The 26,916-nt window shown below is 41.7% G+C and overlaps 1 protein-coding gene and 1 long non-coding RNA gene across 3 annotated transcripts; one reads left to right on the top strand and one right to left on the bottom strand.

Annotated features, from left to right (window-relative positions):
• Positions 1-1,277: 1,277 nt before the first annotated feature.
• HACD1 (3-hydroxyacyl-CoA dehydratase 1) lies at positions 1,278-24,154 on the bottom strand. Of its 2 annotated transcripts, none has more exons than XM_019460655.1 (7): positions 24,093-24,154; positions 13,490-13,607; positions 13,285-13,303; positions 12,907-12,995; positions 9,783-9,904; positions 4,804-4,982; positions 1,278-1,454 (listed from the first exon to the last, which is right to left on the bottom strand). In XM_019460655.1, the coding sequence occupies exons 1-7, from the start codon at positions 24,137-24,139 to the stop codon at positions 1,372-1,374; spliced, it is 657 nt and encodes a 218-aa protein (XP_019316200.1). In that variant the 5' UTR covers positions 24,140-24,154; the 3' UTR covers positions 1,278-1,371. The 2 variants fall into 2 exon arrangements, with proteins under 2 accessions (XP_019316200.1, XP_019316199.1); XM_019460654.2 differs by lacking the exon at positions 24,093-24,154 and adding an exon at positions 22,831-23,350.
• On the top strand, positions 8,439-10,388 carry LOC109273679 (uncharacterized). The gene is made up of 3 exons (XR_002083193.2): positions 8,439-8,539; positions 8,798-8,843; positions 10,141-10,388. It is a non-coding gene; the product is annotated as an uncharacterized LOC109273679 (long non-coding RNA).
• Positions 24,155-26,916: the final 2,762 nt, after the last annotated feature.

The following is a 26,916-nucleotide window of genomic DNA, read 5'->3' as shown; positions in this document are numbered from 1 at the left end:
TAAAGTGTAATGTAATAAAGGAAATAGCACCTTTCAAAAATCACGTTATCTAAAATGAAAGTTTGCAGAACTATTCTTGCTACAAATCTCCATAGGAAGAAAACAGAGAAGGAGGTGGTAACGCAAAACAGTTTTGAAAAGTGTAATGCTACGTGTTGATTGCAAGTGCAAACGTTACAAAACACTTAAGGCCAAAGTTACACTTCCATAGCTGCAGGATGCAAAAAAACCCTCTTCTTTTAAAGTCACATATTTCATAGCCTCTCTAAACTGGGCCAGTAAAGCAGCATACCTTAACGTAAGGGGAAAAATATTTAAAGGGCCTACTTAAGAATTAAAGCAGTAAGTATTAAAGTATCTTCTGTATGTCTTTCTACTAAACGCATGGCGAGGAGCTTCACTATAAGACTCTTTTGCTTCAACTCAATGGAATTCAGAATAAAATGAGTCTGTCATGTCATAGCCCAAAACTTTTCATTACCTAAGTACCACAAAGAGATTATCATGATTTTTATTAGATGAGTCTAGGTACAGAGAAACCTTTTGCAGCCAGAGTTCTGACTATAATGTTATGATCAGACTCAATGTTATTCTTTTGTTTTTTACAAGTGAGGCAAAGTATACACTCATTCTTTCTAGTCCCTTAAAATCCTTACAGTTGAAAAGGTGGTCCTTGAAGGTTAATTCAAATAGAAATAAATTTGCTTAGTGGTATATGTAATTTTAACAGCCTAGACATATATTCAAAGAATATTTTCCAATTGTGACATCTGTTTGGATATTTTGTTATACGGCTACTTTATCAAAAGTCCTACCATAGCCAATTATGTCCATGTTTCCAAAAATTGTTATTAATCAAAAATGCTGCCATCTAACTTGTAAGAAACAGATCTTGGGTTCAGGAAATACCAATACATTACTAACAAGTTATTATAATTCTGCATTTACTTTCATTTATAAATATCATATAAATATCACCGCCAAGTATCATAATGTTAAATCATTAAACTCATTTGTAAATATTGATTTAAAAACCTTGGAGCATATGCCACAAAAACAAAAACAAAAAAACTTGAGTAAAGCTAAAAACAAAAACAAAAAAAAGTATTTTTTTTCCAGGTAACACAGCCAATTATTTTCTTCATGATCATCACCTACCCGGGAGTTGATAATAAACACACGCACAGTTTTTATAGGAAACCGACCTTGCACAATGTGAAGACAAATATTGGCAAACACCACATCTCAAGTTATATTCTAAGAAATCATACAAGCTGTAATATTTCATAAAGTTGTTTATTCTTGTTATTAAAACTTGGACTCAAGTAATCCGGGTTATTCTGGAAAAAGCACCTTGTTTGCAGGGATCACTTAATCATCCTTTTCTACAATCACCTCTCCATGAAGCACCTTTCTTCTTTGGCGTAACATGTGAAAATAGAGTTGTGGAAACACTGATTGAAAAAAAAGAAAACAAAAGAAGGTATTGTTGAAAATTATTTATACTAGAAAGTTCTTCCCAGTAGCAAGCTTTGAGGGCAAGCACATCATCCACCACCTCGGCCTTCCCAAATATTCACAGAGCTCGGGGAAAGAGTAGAAATGTGGGCCTCCACATACCATACGCCTACATGTTTTACAGGCTCACCTCCTTTGATTGCATTTTTTACACATTGAAGGTCTGTGGTAACCTCACCTTGAGCGAGTCTGTTGGCACCATTTTTCCAACAGCATCTGCTCATTTTGTGTCCCTGTGCCACATTTTGGTAATTCTCACAAGACTTCAACCTTCCTCATTATTATTATTATCGTACTTGTCATGGCCATCTGTGATCAGTGGTTAGGACACGCTGAAAGCCCAGCTGACGGGGAGCACGTTCTAGCAACAAGGTATTTTTAAATTAAGATGTGAACATTGATGCTATTGCACACTTAACAGACTACAGCATAATGCAAACCTAACTTTGGTGTGCACTGGGAAACCAAAAAATTCATCTGACTCACTTCATGGCAGTAATAGCTTTACGGCAGTGGCCTGGAACTGGACCCACAGTATCTCCAGGGTATGGCTGTAATGCCATTAACTGCTGGGGATTCTGGAGCAAAGTTAAATATCTTGATAAATGTACCTTTGTAATGACCTGGAAGGCCACGTTTGAATTTAGAACTCTGTAACTCTTTGGAATCCTGTGCTAGAACGTTCCAGCACAAGGAAAACTGCCCCACCCGGCCCCCTTTTCTCTGGTCCACTGGCTATCCCGTATCACTCGGGGTCTCATGAACATGTATGGACATCTACGCCCACACGACCCAACTGTATCCATACCCTTCATACGCAGCTGCCCTTTGGCTACCCCTTGATCTCAGGACCGTTTTCACTGGTGACATGGTTTATCCCTCAGGAGAACAGACTGGGGAAGAGGCCTATCCGTGCAGTCCCTACGTGCATGCACGCTCAGCACCACTTGGGTTACAAATTCCATGATCCCAGGTTTCTAGAAAGTGGTCTAGAAGGGGAGGGGAGGCCTGTGTGGAGAATGATCAGTGGAGGGCCAGAACGCCGAGAGCAGAAGCCTCTCTTGGTTGGGTATATGGGTATTCTGCTATATACACATTTATGTATATGTATTAAGTCAGTTAGACAAATGGTCATCTGCCTTTCCAAATTTGAAGAATTACTTTGAGCCCATTTGAACCAGGGCTTTTAAACTATAGTGTAAATGTTAGTGGGTATACAAATTAACATCAGCTATAAACAACATAAATATTTGTAAAAATATCTCTGAAAATGATGAACTGAATTATTAAAATCAATTAATGACAAAAAAAAAGCTTTGAATATCTTGCTCGGGCAACTTTAGTTAACTATTTTTAGAACTTAGCCCACATGGAAGAAAAATACACAACGGATTTTATTCTTTTTGATTTAGGTATCACCCATCTTGATAAATGTAATCATCGGATCATACCCAGGGGCCTGAACATATTCAGGTAAAATATACTTAAACCTAACTGACCAGTTATTGAAAATACTTCTATCACATTCTGAGTAGTGCAGTGGAAGGGCAGGCTTGAGTTCAAACCCTAGCCTTATTTACTACCTGGGTGATTTGTAAGCCATGTCTGTAACGTCCTCATTGCGATGTCCTCTAATCTGTAATGTCATTATTGAAAAATGAGAGTAGCACTTCTTTTGAGTACTATTTGCAGGACTGTTAATACAGTCAATGAACAAAAAAATTCAATGAACAAACTAAAACTAGCTGTATTACAGCGAATATTAACGATCCAGTGGAAAACATCCCCCTGGCTGACAGATGCTCCAGCAAGTGGGACCCTCACGGAACCATCAGCATCGTGAACGGAGCTCCTAGTGACACGGGCCAGAGTCTACGTCTCTCAGGACACCACTGAACACACAACCAACAGTTACTAGTTTGATGGTTTCCAGCCATGACCTGTTGGGCCTCGGGTTTCTGTGGAGATGCCTCCGCAGTTACAAGGAAGAGGGGGACCCGATTCCCAAACCTGTAATAGGATATAAACGGAAGCAGGCCGTGGCCCTGCGCCAGGCATGGTCCATTCACCAGACGCTGCGGAAGCAGAGGGCGCACACGGGTGCCGCAGACATCCCACCCCTCAGCCCTCCCGAACGGCCGCTGGTGGATGATCTGATGACAGTTAGGCCCAACTGACAGAAGATGAGGGGAATAAATGCACTGTGTGACCATCAAGTCAATGCCAATTTTGAAAAAGCTTCAAAGTTCAAGGCCTCAAGGGGCTGGCCAAGTTTTATGTGCACCCCCATTACATAAAATATTTTATATCGTGTCGATGCAGATTTTAGATGCTATAAACTCTGCTTATTTCCTTGGCTCCCTCACGGATTTTAGAGTCTCTAATTTTATTGAGAAAAGTAAAGAACGGTCTTGTTTTACTTGTGTATTTCCTGCTGGTGACTATCAAAATTTGACCGAAAAACATTAACCCTGTGGGTATTTACATGAAGTGAGTAAAGCCTCACCAATTCACTGCAACCTACTGAAAGGGGACAAGAAATTAGTGAAGAGGCTGAATTATTCAAAATATTTTAATGGGGCACCTAGATGGCTCAGTCTGTTAAGCATCCAAGTCTTGATTTCAACTTAGGTCATGATCTTGAAGTTCATGGGTTCAAGCCCCGCTTCGGGCTCTCTGCTGTCAGTGCAGAGCCCACTTGGGGTTCTCCCTCCCACCCTCTCTCCCTCAGCCCCTCTCCCGCTCGTGCATGCTCGCACTCTCTCTCTCTCAAAAATAAATAAACATTAAAAAAATGTTTTTAAAAAAGCACCTTCGTTATTTTCTAGTACATAGAGCGACACACACAAGACTAAAAAGTAATCTTGAATAACTTTTCCAAGTATATGCTCAAGGAATAGATAGAAATGACCCGACATTTTCTTGGATAAAATGTTTATCTTCAGAGAAATAATTCTAAATGCTGGCAAATAGTTCACTGATGTGGGCTCTATCTTTTCTTTAAAAAGAAAAAAAGTCATATTAAGCTTCTCTTTAAATGATTTTGAGAAGGCAGTCATTTGTGTATCAATTTACCTACCTTTTTCCTTATAACTAGGAAACAGTCTTTTTTGACTCACTCTTCAATTATTCAAAATTATGAATTTTAAATGTGGGGTTGAACAGAAGTTTTGATATATTTGTAAGCCATTATGCTGCCTTGCTTATTAAGCCAGCATATCATGATACTTTACAAAAACTTTCACAGCATCTGTTAAACCAAAGTACTAATAACCATATACTTACGTGGTATATATGAGGCCATGGTTATAAGAAGAAAATAATAGTAGTCAAAAGAGACATTGTATTTATTAGGAAGTCTTATTGAAAACATTCCTGTCTTCTTCACGTAGGGTAAGGCAGCATATATTGTAAGAAGTTCACCAGCAACTCCAACAGGGTATAAGATGATAAAAAAATTGTATCTGGAGAAAAGAAAGACCTCAAGGAATTATTTTTCTAGGGCAATGACTGGATTTGACATCATCATTCTTTTGCTACTACTGTCTTTAAACCTAAAAATTCATCCTGCACATAGTTACAATGCCCCTCACAGGTTAGTTTTCTCTACTTTAATTATTTGCTTATAAATTTAATGATCTTCCTTTTTTCTCATAGCAGTTTCCATTTTAAGATGGCAAGATCTTAATAAAATAAGAAGTCAACTTACTTTACAGTACTGAAATAATGGTATACATGTTAAAAATATATATGTAGTTTTGTATTGCAAAGCACGTAAGCGTTGTAAATACTGTAAAGTACCTGTACGTATTATAAGGTATTGTAAAGGTAACTTCTTTGACACCTGAAATCAGAACTGAACGAGTCACTTACTGGTCAGGAGCAGTGTTTTTTAAAGACCAGTTATGATCCTAACTTTGTATCTACATCTTCAAATTACCAAAGGGGTTCTCTGGAGGCATTTGAAAACCCTGTTGTGGTTACTAATTAAAAGAGAATTAATTACCATTTCAGAAAACTGAAATAAAGCTACCTAAGGTTTCCGTAACCACTAATGAATATATTGTCTAAAACTGCTTTCATAATAAAACAAGAAAGACAAGTTGTTTCCAAAATTCCCACGTTAAAGGAACAACTTGCTTAAAACAGAACTGAGAAAGTTGTTTCCAAAACCCCAAATCACAAGCTTGTTCATTTGGGCTATGGCGGGGTCTCTAACGCAGAGTAGCCAGCCGTCACTTCCACCTGCAGTGAGAGAAACATTCTGCAAGTCTCTGCAGGCCTCCAGCAGAAAGAGCAGCAAGGACCCAAGGCGACAACATTTCTCCACTAAAGAAAATCATTTTTCTCCAAGGCAGTTACCACAGAAAATAAAGGTCAAAATCTCGATGGAAAAAGAAAGAAATCAAATCAATCCATATTTTATTTAATCATGTTGTTGGCATTAAGATAATATTTGTAGAGAAAAGTTAAAATCATCAGCATGGCAGGAAACTGGTGATACCAAGTACGCCAAGGGCATACAAGGATAAGAGATGGGAGAGGAACAGAATTATTTGCCAAAATAAACTAAGTGGTGAAAGAAAAGACCAATGATCCTTTTACTGTCCCTGTTTATCCCCTCCTTGCCTTGGGTATATCATCTGCTTTCTTACTAGTCTTTGTAATTTGTATATTATTTAAATCACTCTTTTCCAGTCTTAATGTCCTAACTCAATTTAAAATCATATAACTGAACATTTTATAAGCCCTTCTCCAGTAAAACGTTCAAACTTATTTACGTGGTTTTTAAACTTTATGTGACTCTCCAATGAGTTTTTTGGAAGCATTGTTCTTCAACAACAACAAAAAACCTTATCACTCCTAGAGTGAACTAGTTTAAGGCCTTCGGCCACTGATTATTTTTAATGTAATGAGAAAGAATTATGTCATTTACTTTCTTTGCACTTTAAAAAGACTGCACATCACCAACTCTCTAAGTTCGGATGGCAGCATGAGAAATTTAACTCCTTATTGAGAAAAAGATATAATGCCTCCTTTAAAATTCCCAATTGGCACCTAAAATTTTTTTTGAAGGGAATGCATTTTCAAAATTAAAGTGGAAATTAACATAAAAACAACAATATACAAGTACCTATTCAGTGGACTTTTCTAGGAACACTTCTAACACATAAACAGCATCAAAGTATATTCAAACTGCCAGAGTAGGCCGGCTACTTATAAATAAGAAGCCATTCTTAAAGTGGAACTTTTATTTGAGAACAGAAGCTTCAACATTTGAACATACATACAAATATTATTTTAGGTTTTTTAATGAGGTTGGCAAATACGCCTGGGAACTTAAGATTTTTGACATGAAATAAAATGATTCGTGATTACGATTAACTGACATGTATCATGCTAACATGGACATTTCAAAGCTGAAAGATTTTATAGTACCTGGTTTAACATTAATGCAATTGAGGAAGGATTTCTAAACAGCAAATTTAAACATGCAATGGCAGAGCTTTGAACTTTTCTAGAAATTCAACACATGCAAAATGCATTCTAAAAGGCAGACAGACAAAACATTAAAGACATGTGCCTTTCACAAACAAATTGTATAAATACGGCAAGTGAAGAAACTATCTCATGAATTAGTATTTTCGAAGGTGCCAGAAGCCTGGAAGACTGGGATCATGCAAGATGGCACTGAGGTATATTCTAGGATTAGTCTGGTGACACTCCAAACCGCCAACTGTGTGAAAGGCCCAACTGCTCAAAGCGGAAGAATGTTCAGTTACAGTAAGAATAAAACCAACAAACATACATCCATGGGAGCACGACCTTCTTACGATAGACAATGTGCTTAAGTTCAAACGACAATTTTGAAGCATTTTCAAGAAACAAAATGGGTCAGCCACAAATGTCTAAAAGGAGCTGGGGCACATAAAAAGTGTGAAAGAATATAAATCCAGTTAACGGTGAGAATCATGATAGAGGGGTATTATAAACAATTTGAAAGGTTTTTTTCCTTTATTTTTGATTTTTTATATATTCAACAGTTCATTATATTTGAACATGTGTAGTACAGAAGTTAGGAAAAAGGAGTAACTACTTAAAAAAAAGCGTTAGGCTTTTAATATACGGGGATGAAAATCAAATCTGACGCTAGTTGTATGCTTACTTTCAAACTAGTTAGGAATGTGTTACTATAAATATCAGGGTTTTAAAAAATAGAAATAAGGGCACCTGGGTGGCTCAGTCAGTTAAGCATCTGACTTTGGTTCAGGTCATGATCTCATGGTTCATGGGTTCGAGCCCCGCGTCGGGCTCTGTGCTGACAACTCGGAGCCTGGAGCCTGCCTCGGATTCTGTGTCTCCCTCACTCTCTGCCCTTCACCCACTCATACTCTGTCTCTCTCTCTCAAAAATAAATAAACAAAAAAAACCTTTTTAAATAAAAAACAAAAATATGGGGCACCTGTGTGGCTCAGTCACTTAAGTGTCTGACTCTTGATTTTGGCTCACGCCATGATCTCACAGTTTGTGGGATCGAGCCTGAAGCTGGGCTCTGCACTGACAGCACAGAGCCGGGAGCCTGCTTCGGATGCTGTGTCTCCCTCTCTCTCTACCCCTCCCCTGCTTATCTCTGTCTCTCAAAAATTATAAATACATAAATAAATAAACACCAAAAAAAATTTTTTTAAATAGATATATGGATATAGCATTGTTTATGATATCTCAAAGCAGGCCTTCTACTATTAGCAAACTGGAAATTATCTAAATTCTAGCAACAGAGAACTGGCCAGTCATACTACGGAATACTGCCCAGCATTAAGAGTTACAGCTAGATCTAAAAATTCCTGTTTTGACTTAAAAAAAAAAAAAAAAAAGCTCCAAGATATAAAAAGCAAATACAATGTCATTCTACTTCTGTTTTTAGAAACTCACATTTGCATGTTCACATTTTCGTTAACATGAAAAAGTCTGGATGGGTACACTGCAAACATCTTCCCTCCAGGGGAAGCGAGCTCGTGAGGTAGGTATAAGCAGGAACTTTCCGTGTTGATTCTATATACTTTGTACTTTTGAGTTTTTTACAACGAAAACATACTACTTCTGTTGTTTAACAGAAAATATAAAGGATGCAAATATCACCGAACTCTTGTACCCTACCTATGGAGAACAGACATAGAGGGGACAGACGTATCTGGGATAGATCTCTTTCACTCCAGTTGTCCTTCCCACCATCTGGCATTTCACATATCTGTGAGTGGTTTCATTTTTTGTCTCCTAGGTCATGAGAGGACAGAGTTTTTCTTGTGCTCAAACCTGCATCTCAGGTATGGAGGACGCACACAACACGTGTTACTCTTGTAGCAACTGTAAGTATGACACAGGGAAGGAAAAAAACAAATCTACGCTGGCTGGTATGATTTGTTCCCCAAAGAGCAGTCTTGTTTTTATAATAACTTTGTAAAATATCAGGTGCTCAAAGAATTCAAACTTAAAAAAAAAAAACATAAAAGTTGTTGCTTTAGGATAGACATATTTAGAACCCTTGAAATATAAATTTTGTCACATTCCAAATAATACAGTTTAGGTAAGTATGACCTTTAAAAATTTCTGTCTCTGCTACTTAAAACGTACCAAAGAAGCTGACATTATAGGGGCACCTGGGTGGCTCAGTCCATTAAGCATCCAACTCTTGATTTCGGACGAGGTCATAATCTCACAGTTTGGGAGTGTGAGCCCTGCATCGGGCTCTGCACTGGCAGCATGGAGCCTGCCTGCGATTCTCTCTCTCCCTCTCCCTGCCCCTCCCCTGCTTGAGCTCTCTCTCTCTCTCAAAATAAATAAATAAACATTAAAAAAAAAGAAGTTGACATTGTATATATAAGATCCTAAAAATTATGGATGCCAGATTACTAAAATAATTTAAATCATTCAGACAAAAGGCCATATTTTTGGCACTGTGTTTATTTAATAAAATTCAAAAAACTGTACATTTTGCTTTTAAAGAAAAATAAATGGCCAATTCAGGTTATTTAAGGATACTGATATAATTTGCCCTGCATTGATTTTACTCCAAATATATATCAATGTGATTTTTCTCTGATCATTAAGTTAAGCCTTTAGAATGCAAGTTATTATACGGCTAACAGCCAAACAACAGCATCCTGGCATCACGGGGCTAAGGCACAAATTTCGGTTCGCTGATGTTAGCACACAAAACGCACATGCACAGGGCTGTGAGCAGTTAAACCGCAAGACATCGCCACCTGGCCCATTTAATGAAGTATGGCAAGTGGTCGAGAAGACTGAATGTGTAGAAGGAATAGCGAGTGATCTCTGTCACAGTCCACGCGACCAGAAAAAGCACCACGCTCTCCTCATTCTGGATCTGCAGAATCACAGAGAAATCCACAGTGTCGTTTCACCTTGAACATTTTCCTCCGGGAAGAGATTTCATTTTAGTTATTTACTATGTGTCTTTTATCGCATTGGAAAGTTAGGGGTAGACCAAGGCAAGACAGCAAACTTCACGCAGTCCCCATTACGTAATCCCGTTATGACACACAACGCGACCGCGTCCGGGGCGGGGGAAGAGTCAAATCTCTACTGCTTTCTCTTCCTCAGCCTTCACTCCAGCCGCTGACAGAACCACCCGAGGACGACATCACCCCCTCAAAACCAGCATGGGAACGATCTAACGTTCCAACTTTCTGGCGGTCACCTGATGACCCATCCTCCTGCAGCCCTGGCCCCTGCATCCGCCCACCCGTTTCCTGTTTCCACCACTGTAATTCGGGGCTCTTCTCCCATCCAGACTCCCGTAACAGCCTCCCGGATACTCGTTCCACTCTACTCTCTTCGTGGATGGAAGTTTTCTCTCAAAAGCAAAACAAACAAAAACACATTTGGAAGTAGCTCGTCTGTGACTTACAGGCTTCTCGGGCTCCCCATTGCTTAACAGGAGAAAGGGATAAAATCCTACCCCCTGTGCATGGTGGTCAAGGTGTTTTTTACAATCTGAGCTCAGAAGTCTCTCCAACTTAACCTGCAATCTCTCAACACTCCACTACTACCTCTCTCTCTCTCTCTCTCTCTCTCTCTCTCTCTCTCTCACCAATTTTGTATTATTTCCAGAACATGTTCTGAATGTTTACATCTTAACACATCCCTCCATGAGAATGCTACTTACTCACTTATTGGCTCCCATAGAAAACCGTCTCTCATCCTTTAAGATCCAGCTACATCACGCCCTCTGGAAAACTTTTCCCAAACCCTTCCTTTCACCCCAAGCAGGTATTTGTCTACCTTCCTTGTTCAGATCTGTATCATAACACTTGCCAATTGGTTTTAAAGTCTGTCTGCCTAACCCTTGCGTATCCCTCACTGTGCTATTTATACACTCCTTCTTCAGGGAAGCCTTCCTTCCCCTCCATAGGTCAGACTAAGTCCCCAAGTATATTGTAATATAATGCACTCGTCTTGTTTCAAAGCACTAACACTAATATAATGAAACCATGACAGCTGACCCCTGCACAACGTGGGGGTTAGGGGCACCAACGCCCCCTGTGTAGTCAAGAAGCCTGTGTGTGTATAACTTTTGACTCCCCCAAAGCTTAGCTACTAAAAGCTTACTGGTGACCAGAAGCCTTACTGATAACATACAAACAGCTGATGAACACATTTGTATATCATATGTATTATATACTGTATTCTGACAAGAAAGTGAGCTAGAGAAAAGAAGACCCTATTAAGAAAAACTTAAGAGAAAATACACTGACAGTACTTTACTATATTTGTCCAAAAAAAAAAAAAAATCTGCGTATGAGTGAACACATGCAGTTAAATCGCATGTTGTTCAAGGTCAGCTGTATTTGCACATCTACTTGTCTACCATCTCTCCCAGCTACAGGCTCCACAAGGCAGGAACTGTACTTGTATTATGAACAGCCAGGTCCCCAGCACAGTCCCAGGCACAGAACAGATGTGCAGTCGGTATTTCTCAAATGATTCCACATCTGTATGACCGCACCCCCACTTCCCAACAGCCAGGATACATGACAGCTGGGACCGCCCCGTCCGTTTTTGTAAATCCGGACATTAGCACAGTGTCAAGTGCATACGAGGCACTCAGTAAATGTTGGCTAAGTTAATTAAAGAGTGGTGGAAAGGTGCCAGTGGGAAACTATTGTTGGAGACAATTAAGTAGTAATATTCAGGCAGAGATCCTTTGGAGGATAAAAGAGAGCAGATGGGTCTTTTTTCTCTTGGGGGCGAGCAACCTGTTAGATTCTTGAACTGCTCTGCAGTAACGTTGGCCACCCCATCTTGTCCTTCTTTCTCCTCGGTCTTCAGATTCTTTGTAGTCCTGGCCCAGCTCTTACATTCGCTCACTGTCTGGAATAGTCTCTCTTTTATTTTGTTAATGTTGGACTCCTGCTTTTAAACTGCATGGCAATCTGGATAAAAGGTCTGGCTCTCCATACGGCAGGCAGTCATTGCTAAGTGCATGGCGGGCACTGGCAAGGGCCCAGGTGGACTGAGTAAGGTGTGTGAAAGACACCGGTCGGAAGGGCTAACGTGCAGAGTGGTGAGAGGGCAGAAGGGCAGTGATCTGTCCCCACACGGACGGGGGCCAGTAAGTCTAGCAGGCAAGGGAAGGGAGTTACGGTATCATTTCAAGCAGACTAGGGACAAGAAAGGCATGTCAGGAATGGAAAGGAGGCCAGAGATCTGTCCTCAAGTAGACAGGAGACGCTGGCGGCTGTCAGAAGGTCAGAAGGGTCCATCTGGGAAATGTTTCTGTCATGGGTTTATAAGGCCCAGTGTCTTGACATAGTGAGCATGGTGTTTGTTTGTCTAAAAGGGTTTAAGCCATTAATTAGATTTAGGTCTGTCTCCTGTCATGCCTCAGTAAATAATATGCTAATTTCCCCTAAGTTCCTCAGCCCTTCCAACTTTCATTTTGCCTTCCCCATTTGCTCAGATCTACAGAACTACATTTGCTTTTTTATGCCTGTTGCTACACCACCCCATGGTGAATGAGAAACAATAAACTGTTGACACTGATGACTTCAATACAGGATCAAAAACAATACGCATCAATAGGAAATAGAATTTTCAGTTCGTTATTTGACGGAATATGAATATTAATTTTAAAAGCTGAGAAACATCAGAGAGTAGACTGTGGACATAAATATTTAGTTTTGCTTGTGTTACAAGGTCATTCTACTAATGCGCTAAGTTAATGGACAATCACACTTAAATCCAAACCCAGCCCTTTTCTGTCTAGTGGTTCTGTTTCCTGAAATACAGCAATGTTAATATTTTAGACTCCTATTAATAAAAAGCTTTTCTACAGGCTCCTGAAGAGAACACGTTAGCATCACTTACCGGTTTTATACTGTGAGTAATGAGCCACACCATAAAGATTCTTGAACTCACTTGGACCCCAGCCACAATCACAGAAGTAGGTACAATTCCTTAAAGAGAAAAACAAGTCAGGGGTGCCTGGGTGGCTCAGTTGGTTAAGCATCTGAATTCGGCCCAGGTCACGATCTTGCAGTTTGTGACTTTGAGCCCCACAAGGGGCCCTGTGCTGATGACAGAGAGCCGGCTTGGGATCCTCTGTCCCCCTCTCTCTCTGCCCCTCCCCGGCTCTCACACTCTCCCTCTCCCAAAAATAAACATTAAAAAACAAAAACAAAAACAAGTCAACCGCTGCCCTGGAGGCAATTTATACCAACAATAAAAATTAAGTCAGAAACTCACCAATTAAACAGTGGACTATCTGTAAGCAAATAAAAAAAAAACCACAAGTCAATAGCATGCAACATAAAATAAATCCCTGTGAACACTGGTTTTCTACAAATCCGTAGGTGGTATGTCATCAGCAGAATAAGACTGGCTTTGCTCAACAAACAATTTTTCAAATAAATATTACAACAATAGAAAAACAGCATCGTAGGAAACTTACCTCAAGCAAGGCAAATGTCTGGAAAAATTTAAGCGTCTTCTGAATACTTTTATATAAACCTTTGTGTGTTCCTTTTTCCATATAAAAACGTACCATGGCAATAGCTAGAACCAACCACCTAGAAGAAATAAAAGTATTTTATAAAGTTCTACCAAAATGAATACCACTGAGCTTCCTACAAGGAAATGGTGTAATTTAGAGTAACGATATATGTTTTATTATGTCCTCAGTTCATTATTCTTTTTTAACAAAACCCACAGGAAGAAATGACATTGTTTTCATATGGGCTCTTCAAGGGGATGAACACAACATACTGGAGACCAGCGAGACTCAAATGTCAAACAATATCCAGTTCGTGTTTGGTTTCAGCAGATAAACTGACGCACTGAAGAAATTAGCTTTATGTACCAAGTGAGGTTATTGCCAAGCATTTCATAATTATAGAAATATGTCTCAAGGTAAAAAGCTGTGAGTATAAGCACGTACTTACACAATATACAGTGTATACTTACATGTAAGTATAAGTAAAAATCTTCCATAATAATTATGTTTTTAACATTCTTACTTATTTTTGAGAGAGACAGATTGTGAGCGGGTGGGGGTGAGGGGCAGAGCAGAGACACAGACAGAGAGACACAGAATCCGAAGCAGGCTCCAGGCTCCGAGCTGTCAGCACAGAGCCTGATGCGGGGCTCGAACTCACGAACTGTGAAATCATGACCTGAGCTGAAGTCAGACACTTAACTGATTGAGTCACCCATTAAAAACAACTGTTGGGCCACACAAGACATACATACAGAAGGCCATATTATGGGCCTGCCTTAAAAGAATTTGCTTTACAAAAAGGACAAAATGCATATGCCTTCCCTTTTCAACTTGCATTTGTACATGAAACAGAGGTTCTGTGCTGTGAATCAAGGGTACTTCAAACACAAGCTACACCTGTGGAGACCAGCTTTCTCACCCTATGCCCAATCTGCTAGAGACACTCAGGAGAGTTAATTTTTTTTCCAATTCCCCTCACAATTACAAGAGCACGTTTAGGTTTGAAAAAGTTGAACCATCTATAACTTTTTTAAATCTTTACTAACACACCCATGGAAATGAGTATTTAAAAACCCCAGGCTTTTAATTCAGTGGTCTCCAAAGTGTCTAGTTAAATGGGTTTGTGAATGACATTTTGATACGGTTTTAACTTTTTAATTTAAGAACACTCATAAAATGGACAAACGGCTTAAAGGTTCCCGCAAAGAAACTACTGGTTGAATATGATGAACATGGGCAACAAGGTCAACAGAAGAAGATGGCGGCGGGCACTTCCGCTCCGGGCACTCATATTCCTCCTCAGCACACACCAGGTGAAAGCAGAGGTGTTCCTATGACAAGAAGTCAGGTAAAGTCTGGAACTATCAGCGAGACCTTCAAAATGGGGAACTGTTAATGATAACAGTAATGATAATAATCGGTAAACTTTCAGAATGCTTTCACATTCTAGACAATATTCTAAATGCGTGTTTAACATACTAATATTTCATCCTCACAAAAGCCTTGTGAGGTAGGGACTGCTATTAACCTATTTTAATGCTGAGGAAATAGGCAGAAAAGGTCACAGAGCCAGGCAGCTGGGATGTAAACCCATCGCTGGGCTCAGAGTCTATGCTCTTGAACCACGATGCTATACTGGTCTGGCTCTAGGTAGATACTGTGTCTTGGGATACTAGTTAATCACAATATTTCATATATTTAAGTTACAAGTAAATTTTAAAATGTATACGAAGAGGGGTGGCCTCGGTGGCTCAGTTGGTTGAGTGTCCTACTCTTGGTTTCGGCTCAGGTCGTAATCTCATGGTTTGTGAGTTTCAGCCCCACATTTGGCTCTGTGCTGGCAGCACGGAGCTTGCTTGGGATTCTCTCTTTTCTTCTCTCTCTGCCCCTCCCCTGCTCACGCTGTCTCTGCCTCTCTCAAATAAATAAATAAACTTAAAATAAATAACTTATTTATTTAAATAACAAATAAATAAACTTAACAAAAGTTATAAGGAGAATTATGCTCAAATATTTTCACCGATAGTAGTGTACTATCAAAAAGGTTGGAAGGCCACTGTTGTAGATGAGACAGTCACCAGGCAGAGATGTCCAGTGACTTACCCTAAGTATTAAGGTCTAGGTAGACATAGAACCCCTGAGGTCTCCTAATCCCCCATGCTATTCTGTCTCCACAATACCCCAGCTTTCCTAGATATAACTGATGGCTTCATCCCATAGTGAACCAACGTTGAATTCTGTGCTGGGCTAATCTGGGTGATGTTTTAGGTGCCTTCCAGGTTTAAAATGTTATGGTTTCATTATCTCCAATTCTAAGTCCCTATATACTAACAATAAGAAAACAAACAGCTTAGTAAGATATTTAAATTCACATTTTCCATCCACTGTCCTCTTTTTTAGGAAAATCCATAGATTTTTATAAAAGATCATTCTGAGAGGTAATTACTAACGTACCAAAGCATTCATCCAAGGATTCGTTTAGATGGCAAGTTCTCTACGACGTTAAATAGCATGATATAAAAAGCCCTGCATAAGAACTTGGGAACAAATTCTACTGTTGTTCCATAGGTGGCAGTATTGTACCACCTAGTGTGGTATTAGAACACCAATAACTAACTTGTTTGAAATAAAAAAAAAAAAAAAAATTAATACTCTGGGTGGGGTTAGAAAGGACCACTTCTCATCTATTTTTCAGTCAATATGGCCAAGAGCTAATCCGACCTAATCAGTGCTCACTTTCTAAGCCCACCATCACAAGGGAGTGACAATCAAAGTCTCCCATAAGGGCCCTACATTTAACTAACTTTGGACTTCCTATATTCACTGGTTTAGTAATTGGGATTCAAAGAAAAAAAATTCAAAAGCGATTAGAGCCTCTGCAACTGGCAATTCTTTTCCGGAAAGTTCTGTTTTTAAAAAATATGCCAGACCTACTGATTACCCAAATATGAACCCAGATAGATATGCTGAGTCCTTGAGAAAAATACTCATTTTGTGAAATATACAAACATGTGCTCTATATGTAGGAGATTGTTTCATTCATTTCTTTATCCATTCATCTTCACATTCAGCACTTGTTGCTAAGCCAGGGAGAGTGCTATATGCTGGCAAATTAGAAATAAATAAGACATAGGCCTTGCCTCAAGAAACCATTAAATTAGTAAGTGGCGAAAACAAAACAACGCTGTAACAGGAGGTATGTGCCATAACTCACTCAACACACGGCCTTCTCACCATGCCAGTATGCTACCATGACCCTGAAAAATCTTATCAAAGGAGTTCTTCTGTTTCTGGTGCTTCGTTTTCTACTGAGATTTCTTGGAGACAACCTGCTCCGTAAGTAACTTGGTTACCTAAACCTGCATCTTCTTTTCTTATTTCAATACTTCTTTCAAAATTTTAATTATGAACAACTTCAAATATATACAACAATACAGAAAATGGTATAATGAACCCCCGTGTGCCCACTGTCCAGCTTCCATCGTTATCATCTTACGGACAATCCTGTATTATCCAAACCTCCATTCACTTCTCTCCTCACCATCCCCCTCCCTCATTATTTTGAAGGAACTCTAATAGATTCTATAGTTTCATTCATAATAAAAGGATTGCTTTCAATAAACATTACCATAATACCATCATCCCATGTGAAAAATTTTAACAATAGCATCTTAGATCACAAAATGTAGAGTCAGGATACAAATTTCCTCAATTGTCTCTCAACTTTAAAAAATCATGATTGAAATAAGGTTCGTACATTGTAATTAGTTGCTTTGTCTTTCATGATTTATTTAATCTATAGGCTTCCCCTCCCTTCCTCTATCCACTCATTTCTCCCTCCCTTTCTTTCTTGTGAAACTTGTCTGTTGAGGACACCGAGTGGTTTATTCTGCAGAGTCATCCTCCATCTGGGTTTTGCTAATCACACACCCACGAGCCATTTACTATGTTCTTCTGTCCCCTGTATTCCCTGTTGACAGTTCCAGGGCCTTGATCAGATAGATTCACACTGGAGGCTAATTTCTAAGTTATGCTGTGCCCTTCCTTCCCTAAAGAGCACATAATCCGTGGCTGTCCCTCTTGTCTGTAATGTTAGCAGTCATTGCTGATCATTGCCCAGATCCATCAGTTGAGCAGTTATGGAGAAGTGATGATATTCTAACTGTATCATTTCTTCTTGACACCTCCTATAAAGTAGCCATTTGGAGACTTGCGCCCCTGGGCTTTGATACATTGTTCATTGACACCGCTAAACTTCCTTTCCTAAACTAAAATGAAACTTTTATTTCCCAGCCAACATGTGTGTCAACTTACTGCGTAGATACTCATGCCAATGGGATTAAGCTGAAAGGTTCACAAAAGAAAAAAAAAAAACAAAAACAGATAAACTAGACATTGTCAAGATTAAGACCTTCCACTCTTTGAGAGACACTGTGAGGAGAATGAAAAACCAAGCCACAACTAGGAGAAAATATTTAAAACATATATCGGAGAAAAGACTTATATCCATACTATATTAAAAAAAATCTTGGAATTCAGTAATAGAAAATCAACATCATTAAAAAAATAGGTATAAGGGGCGCCTGGGTGGCTCAGTCAGTTAAGGGTCCAACTCTGGCTCAGGTCATGATCTCGCGGTTTGAGTTTTTGTGAGTTCAAGCTCCGCGTCAGGCTCTGTGCTGACAGCTCAGAGCCTGGAGCCTGCTTCGGATTCTGTGTCTCCCTCTCTCACTCTGCCCCTCCTCTGCTCTCTCTCAAAAATAAACATTTAAAAAATTTTTTTTAAAATAGGCGAAAGATTTGAACAGACACTATTACCAAAAAAGATATACAATTGGTAAGTAAATGCATGAAAAGACGTTCCATGTCATTAGTCACTAGGGAAATGCAAAATAAAAACACAATACACCCATTAGAATGTCTAAAATTACAATGACTGACCCTATCAAGTGTTGGTGAGGATGTACAGAAGCTGGAACTCGCATTCGTTGCCCATCAGGATGTAAAATGGTACAATCACTCCCGAAAAGTTTGGCAGTTCCATACGACCCGGTCATTCCACCCACAGGTATCCACCCACGAAAAATGAAAGCGTATGTTCGAAGACTTGTGTATAAATGCTCACGGTAGTGTCACAGCCAAAAACTGGGAAGAACCGAAATGTCCATCAACAGATGAATGGACCAACAAGTTGTGGTAGATCCGTTGTATGGGATAAAATATATGTCTGTTACTTAACATTTGGGGAAATGGATATGCCTGAACTGTGGGTTTGGTACTCTACTAACTCACACTATTTACACTCTGAAACTATCTTAAATAGTTTCTCTTTCTGTGTCGAACACCCCGCTGATCATATCCGTGATCTTTTTATTCCTTGTAATACTCTCACAAGGTAGTTGTGTTGTTCCAATTTACAGATAAGAAAACTCAGGGACAAGGAGGTTAAGTAACTTATCTGAGGCTACCTGGCTAAAAAGGAGAGAAGCACAGCCTTTAACCAACACCTTATTGTGCTATTTACAGGTTAAAACCTGAATATGTTAGCAAGGTGTTTAAGGCCCTGTGCAATGATCCAGGCTCCCTATCCAGCTTCATTCCTCCTCTCCCCCCCACCACACACACACAAACACACACACACACACACACACACACTTCAGGCCCACTTGTTATTGCCTCAATAACATGTCTAGGAATGTCACATCTGTGTACTCTAATTCACGCTGTTTCCTCATCCATGCCTGTGAAATACCACTGATCTTTCAAAGCTCAGTTGAAATGCTATGATCTCCACCACAAAGCTTTCTCTGATTCCCACTACCTGTCTGACCTGTCACCTCTGCTGAGCACCTATTTCACTGTCTTTTATTGCAATATATAAATGCCCCAGGTTACACTTCTTCAAGGACAGAGCTTAAAATATTTATCTTATGTCTCTCATTTGACCAAGGAAAGGCACTTAACATGCCTGGGCTCAAAAGTCCTGAAAAGGAAAACAAAACAAAACAAAACCAGAGAGAGAGAGAGAGAGAGAGAAAGAGAGAATACATCCACTTCTCTGGTCAAGTATCTATTATGAACAAGTACCGTAAAAATCCTCACATCCTTTAAAGGTGTAATTCTACTCCTGAGAACTCATCTGAAGCTACTGACTTAAGAGAAACAAAAGGAAATTGTCATTAGGAGAATGATTTAAGCCATTATACACTCTGATGGAACCATGGAAGAATATATTTATGAAAACCACACAGAAATATCTAGTAGAATATTATGTGAAAATAAACTATATAATAGAGCAGATACTATAACCACAATGCTCTATAAGATGCATTTTAGAGCTTACACTGTAATGAGGGGGGGAGAGATAATGGACAATAACAACAAGCCGAATTAGTAAAATACACTATACAGTTATATGGCAATAAGTGCAATGAGAAAAACCAAGCATGCAAGAGGAATAATAGCATAATGGGGACATGTGCTATTTGAATGAAGATAGCTAGGGAAGGCCTCCCTAAAAATGGAGATTTGAATGAAATTCTGAAGGAAATTAGATACTCACATGAAAGCTAAGAAAAAAACAGAAGGTCGTGCTAAGCTCAGAGAATTAGGCAAGTTTTTTTTATTATTATTATTTTTAACGTTTATTTATTTGTGAGAAAGAGAGAGAGAGGGACAGAGTGTGAGCAGGGGAGGGGCGGAGAGAGAGGGAGACACAGAATCTGAAGCAGGCTTCAGGCTCTGAGCTGTGAGCTCAGAGGATGACACGGGGCTGGAACTCACACACTGTGAGATCATGACCTGAGCCGAAGTCATTGGACACTTAACCGACTGAGCCATCCAGGTGTCCCTAGGCAAGTTCTTTTTTACCGTTATGTAAATACTTCTTATCTCTGTTGTTTTCAAAAGTATTACAAAAAATTGATGAATTTCAAAGTTCTGCTGAAAGAGAAAAACAAAATAAGTTAAATGGACAAAAAGAACCTCAGCTAACCCCTCTGCTACCCATACTATTCGACGTCTACCTTTGTGTCTCATTTTCCACACCACAACCTTATTTGCCTCTATTCCCCCGAAGCCACCCTTCAATTAGATCAAGACAATATGCCAGGCTTTCCTGCACCTCATGCCTATTTCTAGACTTTATCTCACTCGAAATATCTACCCTCCATGTATGCCAATCCTATTCCTTCTTCAAATCTCAAGGTCTCTAGAAAGCCTGCAAAGAGTTACATGGATTATTCCATTTTGGTGTCCTTGGGTTTTAAACAGAGATGAAAATGACAAAACAACCTTCTCAATATAGGCAGGAGACAGATACAAGTTTCAGATACGCAGTAATAGGCTGGGCAGGTAGGAAAGAGAGGAATGAAGTGTGAGAACACAACGGACACGGCATTTAATTCTGCCCCAGATGGGGTGGGAGACCTAGAAAACGTCAAAGAGGATGGCTTGACTTAGAAATCATATGAGGAATAAGGAAGATATGCAAACAGTGAACAGCCTGAGCAAAAAAGGAGAGCCGTGAATATAAAAATGCACGGTGCTTTGCCAGCATCAGGAGTTAGAGTTGATTTCAAATGCCACCAAACTGGAAATGAGAATCAGAGAGCATATTGCAAAGGCCTTTGAATGACAAACAGCCTAAATCCCTTAGGTTACAGTGGGGGGTAACGGGGAGTCACCGGAGGCTTTAAACTAGTTACGTTAGTTTTAAGGTTAACCCTGTTTTCAAAAGGGAGAGTGCATTGGAAAGGGAAGGGACAGCAGACCAGTTAACCAACAGCAGGTATTCCAAAAATGTTTATTAACTGGGTGAGGCTATCACAGGAGAGAAAATTCTTTCAGCTTCCACTCTATCTAAAGACAGCAGGTATAGCGGGTACTCGATTGTTCTCCAGTTGCTCTGAATATATTATTCTTCTCTTTCAAGATTATAAAGCTTACTAAAGCGTAAAGGCAAAGAAGCAGCACATCTCTGAAGTCAGACTGTCTAGGCTGAAATCCAAGTCTGACCCCTGCTGGTTGTATGATCTTGAGCAAATGACTTAACCACTCTGTGCCTCGGTTTCCCAATCTGTCAAATGTAGTATCTCATACCCCTCACAGAATGGTAGGGGACTAAAAACGACATAGTACATCTAAAGTAACCAACACAGTATTTGGCACATAGTAAATGCTCAATAAATATATGTTTCATCAACTGTATTTGGTATTCGGGATCACTCTAAACACATAATAAGCACTCAGTACTGGGTCACACCATTTATTCTTTGTCAATACCATTTTTCTATGAGCCCTGGAGAAAGTTTAAGATATTAAGCTCTCCCCCACACTTACATAGGTTAATACTTCACGTGCTAGTGGGAAACTCACTTCTTAAAAAGGCAATGCAATTTAGATACGGAAGAGCATTTTCTCAACAGGTCTTGAGAAGCAGTCGACACAGCAGTCACTTTGACAGCTCTCTGACGAGCGACAGTCATTGTGTAACCTTAACTTGTAAGTCACACTCCAAGCCAGAAATAAAAGTAAGTACGGGGTATCAGTCGTCAAGTATGGGGCCATAAAGATGCTGCACACGAGCGCCGCACTCTGATAAGGCAGGCTTTCTAAACTATCGTCCCAAGCAAGTAGCTCTGGGGCTCAAAAATGTGAAAATCGTGGTGACATTAACAGTGAAGAAGACTCTGCCCAGCGACCCGCAGCACGAGCAAACGCACGGTGGGGGCCACCGGCCGGGCAGCTCCGGGCTCGGGGGGCGGCCGGGACCCGGGCGTTTCTTCAACGGCAGCAGCGGCAGCAGCAGCAGCAGCAGCAGCAGCAGCAGCAGCCGGTAGCGGCGCCCGGGGCGGCCGGGCCGAAGCCGCCTCCCCCGCGGGTCGGCCCCGCATTCCTGCCCGGGTCTATACTTAACCTCCGGCCCGCGCCCCGGGCCGCCGCGCCACGCCGTGCACCGTATTAGGCAATGCCGGGCGAGCAGGGCCCCGGCCCCCCCCCCCCCCCCGCCTCCGCCCCACTCCATTCAACGCCCGCGGCCGCGGCGGCGCCCGCGCCCCTCCCCCACGGCCGCCGCCCGCGCCCCCTCCCCGCGCCGCGCCCCCTCCCCGCGCCGCGCCCCCCCCCTCCCCGCCGCCCCGCGCCGCACGCGCCCCGCGCGCCCGGCCCGCTCGCCCCTCGCCGCCCCGCGCCGCCGCAGCCCCAGCCCCGCCGGCGCCCCGAGCGCTGAGCGTCCCGGGACGGCGGCGCGGGGGTGGGGGGCGGAGGGAGACGAGGGCCCCTCGCGGCGCACGTACCCCGCGGTCATGGCGATGTTGTAGAAGGTGAGCCAGACGGTGGCCAGCAAGCCGAGGCGCCTCCTCTTGCCGGGGGCCTCCCGCTCCTCGCCGGCCTCCGAGGCGCCGCCGTTGGCGCCGTCCTCCTCGCTGGACGCCATGGTGGCCGTGCACCCGGGGGAGGTGGAAGACAGGGGAAGGGGAGTGGGAGGGGGCCCCGCCGAGCGCGCCGCCGAAGCGCCGCCGCCCGCTGCCGCCGCCTCCGTCAGGCGCCCCATGTGCCGCGCGCAGGGGGCTCGGCGCCTACCGCCCTGCCGCCCGCGGGGGGAGGAGCGGGCGCCCCCCGCCGCCGCCGCCGCCGCCGCCGCCCCGGCCGCCCCGCCCCCGGCCCTCGGGAGCGCGCGCGGCACGGGGGACCTGGCCGCCGGGCCTGGGAGCCCGGGCTCGGGGTCCCGCGAGCCCCCGGGTACGGTTTCGAGGCGGCCGTGTGGCTTCCGCTCCCACAGAAACCTGTCCGCTTCTCCAACTGGGGGAACCTCCTCTTAGAGAGACGCCCCACATGTCTCGGGAGCTGGCGCCGGGCCCCTTGCTAGTGCATTTAGTCGGGACGCACGGAACACACCTGACTCGGCGTGGTCCTGCCCCGCCCAACCTTTGGGAAGGTAGTTTCTGGACGCCGGGCCGGGCACTAGGATCTTCCCGCCAAGGGCTCCTTCAGACCCTCCGAGGGAGACGCGCCCACTTGAGCCTGTTTCACTTGCGCGGGCCAGTGGGTCATGCACAGGGGGAATATAGTAGGATTGCCTCACTTGTGTGGATTCCCCTGGAGCCAGTGTTCTAAAGGCATTGACTCCAATGCAGTGCAGTGTTGGGTGTTAGAAGCTGGAGGAAAGAAGACATGACAGGATACCACAGGAGAGAAGTCGGAGCGGATACCGGCAAGCTACAGATGCAGGGCGAAGCAGAACCTTTCCCGGCAGTAAAGAGTATCTCACTGTTCCCCACTCTACCCCTTTCCTTTTTGTATCTTCCTCCAGAGACCCGTGCTTTCTCCGAACGGCTCTTTGCTCTTTCCCCTTGAAGCACACGGTTGGGAAGGCAGGCTCTGGAGTCAGATTACTGAAATCCAAACCCCAAATTCTTGGCTCCACCGGTCTTATTAGCTTGTGGACTTGGGCGCCTAAACTTCTTTATGCCTCAGTTTCCTCAGTGGGAATAATTTATAAACCTGTGTCATGGGTTTTTGTGAGATACAAGTGAAATCACTCATGTAAACCACTTACAGTTGTGAAACAGGTTGAGTCGCCCCAAATCGGCGTGCGATCACCATTCTGGCCACTCGGATCTTTGTTGATCCAGCGAAAGAAATTCTGGGCCGGCCTGTGGAAACGATCTGCCTGTTAGGCTGTGCTCTGGAACCTGAGCCTGGCCCCGGGCAGGGGACAACCACCAGAAGACCACATAGCCACGGGAGTCTGGTAGCGCCTCAGGGTACGGCGTCATTCTGATACGGAGGAAAGCATGAAAGAAGTCACCAAACTAGAGAAAAGAGGACACAACCCTGTCCATCCTTGTGATCTGGCCTCTGGGCGCCCGATCCGATCCCGGCAGCACCACCGGCCTGCTTGGGAAACTTAGATACGTTTGAGGAAGACATTCCAGTAGGGGAGGAGTCTGAGATGTTTCTGGGGAAGAAATAATGGCCGGAAAATGTTCAAATTGGATGAAAACTACAAACGACTGTTTTTTAAGACATTTAAATTGGAAAGGATGAAGTAAAACTATTTGCAAATGACAACATTGTATAATTAGAAAAGCCTAAGGAAACAAAACCAGTGTAAACAAAACAAAACAAAACAAAACCTAATTGTTTTTTACCTATTAGAAGAGAAAACTGGTAATTGAAATTTAAAATAAAACCATATAATGCTCATCAGCATTCCAATGAAATATATAAGGATACATTTAACACAAGGCTCAAGTCCTATACACTGAAAGCCACATAAATCACAGCCAAGGGAAATTAAAGACTTAAATAGCTATCCGTGTTCACGAACTGGAAGATGACAAGGTTAAAACGTCAGTTCTCCCCAAATCCCAGCAGAATACATATATAGTTTTTCAATTTGGCAAGGTAACTCTAAAATTTATACAGAAATGCATAGGAAAAGCAATGTTGAGGCACATACATACTTGTTTTCAAGATAGCGTGAAACTACAGTTTATAAGACGGCATGGTAGACGTAAGGAGAGACAAATCAGTGAAAAGGAATAGAGTCCAGACCCGTAAGTACGCGGTCAACTGATTTTCAACAAAGATGTCAACATGTATCTTATCAACAAATAGTGCTGAATTAACTGGATAGCCACATGGAAAAATGAACCCTGACACTTTTCTCGCACCATAGGCCAAGTATTAATTTGATATGGATCATAGACCTAGACACAAATGCTAAAACTATAAAACTTAAAAAAAAAAAAATCATTGTGACCTTGGGGAAGGCAAAGATTTCTTGGATTCAATAACAAAAAAAGCATTAATCATAAAGGAAAAGAAAAGACAGATGGCACGTCATCAAAATATAAACCTCTGTTATTTCAAAGACACCATTTAAAAGGTGAAGATTTTCACAACACACAATATCTAAAGAATCTTTACATATAATATATAAAGAATCTTACAACTCAATAATATATATATATATATAAAGAATCTTATAAATATATTTGATATATAAAGAATATATAAAGAATCTTACAACTCAATAATATAACAAACTGATTTGGGGCACCTGGGTGACTCAGTTGGTTAAGCATCCGACTCTTCAACCCAGCTCAGGTATGATTTCATGGTTCCTAGGATCAAGCCCCCATTGGGCTCTGGGCTGGCAGCATGGAGCCTGCTTGGGATTCTCTCTCTCTCCCCATCTTTGTCTGCACCTCCCCTGCTTGTGCTGTCTCTCTCTCTCTCAAAATAACTAAATAAAATACTTTTAAAAAATAACAGGGGCGCCTGGGTGGCTCAGTCAGTTAAGCATCTGGCTCTTGGTTTCGGCTCAGGTCATGGTCTCACGCGTTTTGTGGGTTCAAGCCCACATTGGGCCCTGTGCTGACAGTGCAGAGCCTGCTTGGGATTTTCTCTCTCTCTCTCTCTCTCTCTGCTCCTCCCCTGCTTGCTTTCTCTGTCTCTCTCGAAATGAATAAACTTCAAAAAAAAAAATTAAAAAATAACAAACCAGGGCATCCAGGTGGCTCTGTTGGTTGAGCATCCAACTTTGGCTCAGGTCATGATGTCGTGGTTCGTGGGTTCAAGCCCCACGTCAGGCTCTGTGCTGACAGCTCTGGAGCCTGCTTCGGATTCTGTCTTCCTCTCTGTCGCCACTCCCCTGTTCGTGCTCTCTCTCTCTAAAATAAACATTTAAAAATTAAAAAAATAATAAACTGAGTTTTTTTAAATGAACAAAAGATGTGAACAGATTCTTTGCAGAAAAGATATATAAATAACAATAGTATGCACAAAGACACCCAATCTTATTAGTCATCAGGGAAATGCAAATCAAACCCACAGTAAGGTATCACTACTTTTTAAATGTTGACAAGGATGTGGAGCAATTGGCATTCTCATACGTGGCTAAAGAGAATAACACTTGGGAAAACAGTTTGGTAATTTCTTTAAAAAGATCAACACACTCTTGGTTACCATATGACCCAACAATCTCATTACTAGTTATTTAACCAAGAGAACAAAAACAGGTCCCCACAGACTTCGACACAAACGTTCATAACAGCTTTATTCATAGTAACCCCAAACTGAAAATAATCCACATGTCCATCAACAGACAAAATAAAATAAATCACAAAGTGCTACGAGAGTTAAAGAGCCGTCAGAAAACATACCTTGTTTGGGGGATCCAAAAAGGCTTTGTGCAAGAAACCACCATTGAATACTTGAAAAATGAGTGTGATTCCGACAAATTGCAAGAGTATATTGCAGGCTGAGGGCTCACCATGAACATGGAGGCAGGACAAAACAAACCTGAGGAAAAGCGAATTGAACATTTTGACTAAACCTTAAAAATATCAGGAGAAAGAATAGAAGAAACATGT

Source organism: Panthera pardus, unplaced genomic scaffold, assembly GCF_024362965.1.
Source record: "Panthera pardus isolate Hobbes unplaced genomic scaffold, ASM2436296v1 HiC_scaffold_6, whole genome shotgun sequence".
Taxonomy (NCBI): Eukaryota; Metazoa; Chordata; class Mammalia; order Carnivora; family Felidae; genus Panthera; species Panthera pardus.
The sequence above is the reverse complement of the archived record's forward strand: the minus strand, read 5'-3'. Positions and strand labels throughout refer to the sequence as shown.

What these genes read in the sequence shown, in the direction of transcription:
- HACD1 (XM_019460654.2), bottom strand. Translation starts at nt 23,087, where the DNA reads ATGGGGCGCCTGACGGAGGCGGCGGCAGCGGGCGGCGGCGCTTCGGCG. An exon ending in TTACTCACAGTATAAAACCG is followed by an intron (nt 9,905 to 12,906) that starts GTAAGTGATGCT and finishes GTGATTCTGCAG; the next exon opens with ATCCAGAATGAGGAGAGCGT. An exon ending in CATGGCCTCATATATACCAC is followed by an intron (nt 1,455 to 4,803) that starts GTAAGTATATGG and finishes TTTTTCAATCAG; the next exon opens with TGTTTCCACAACTCTATTTT.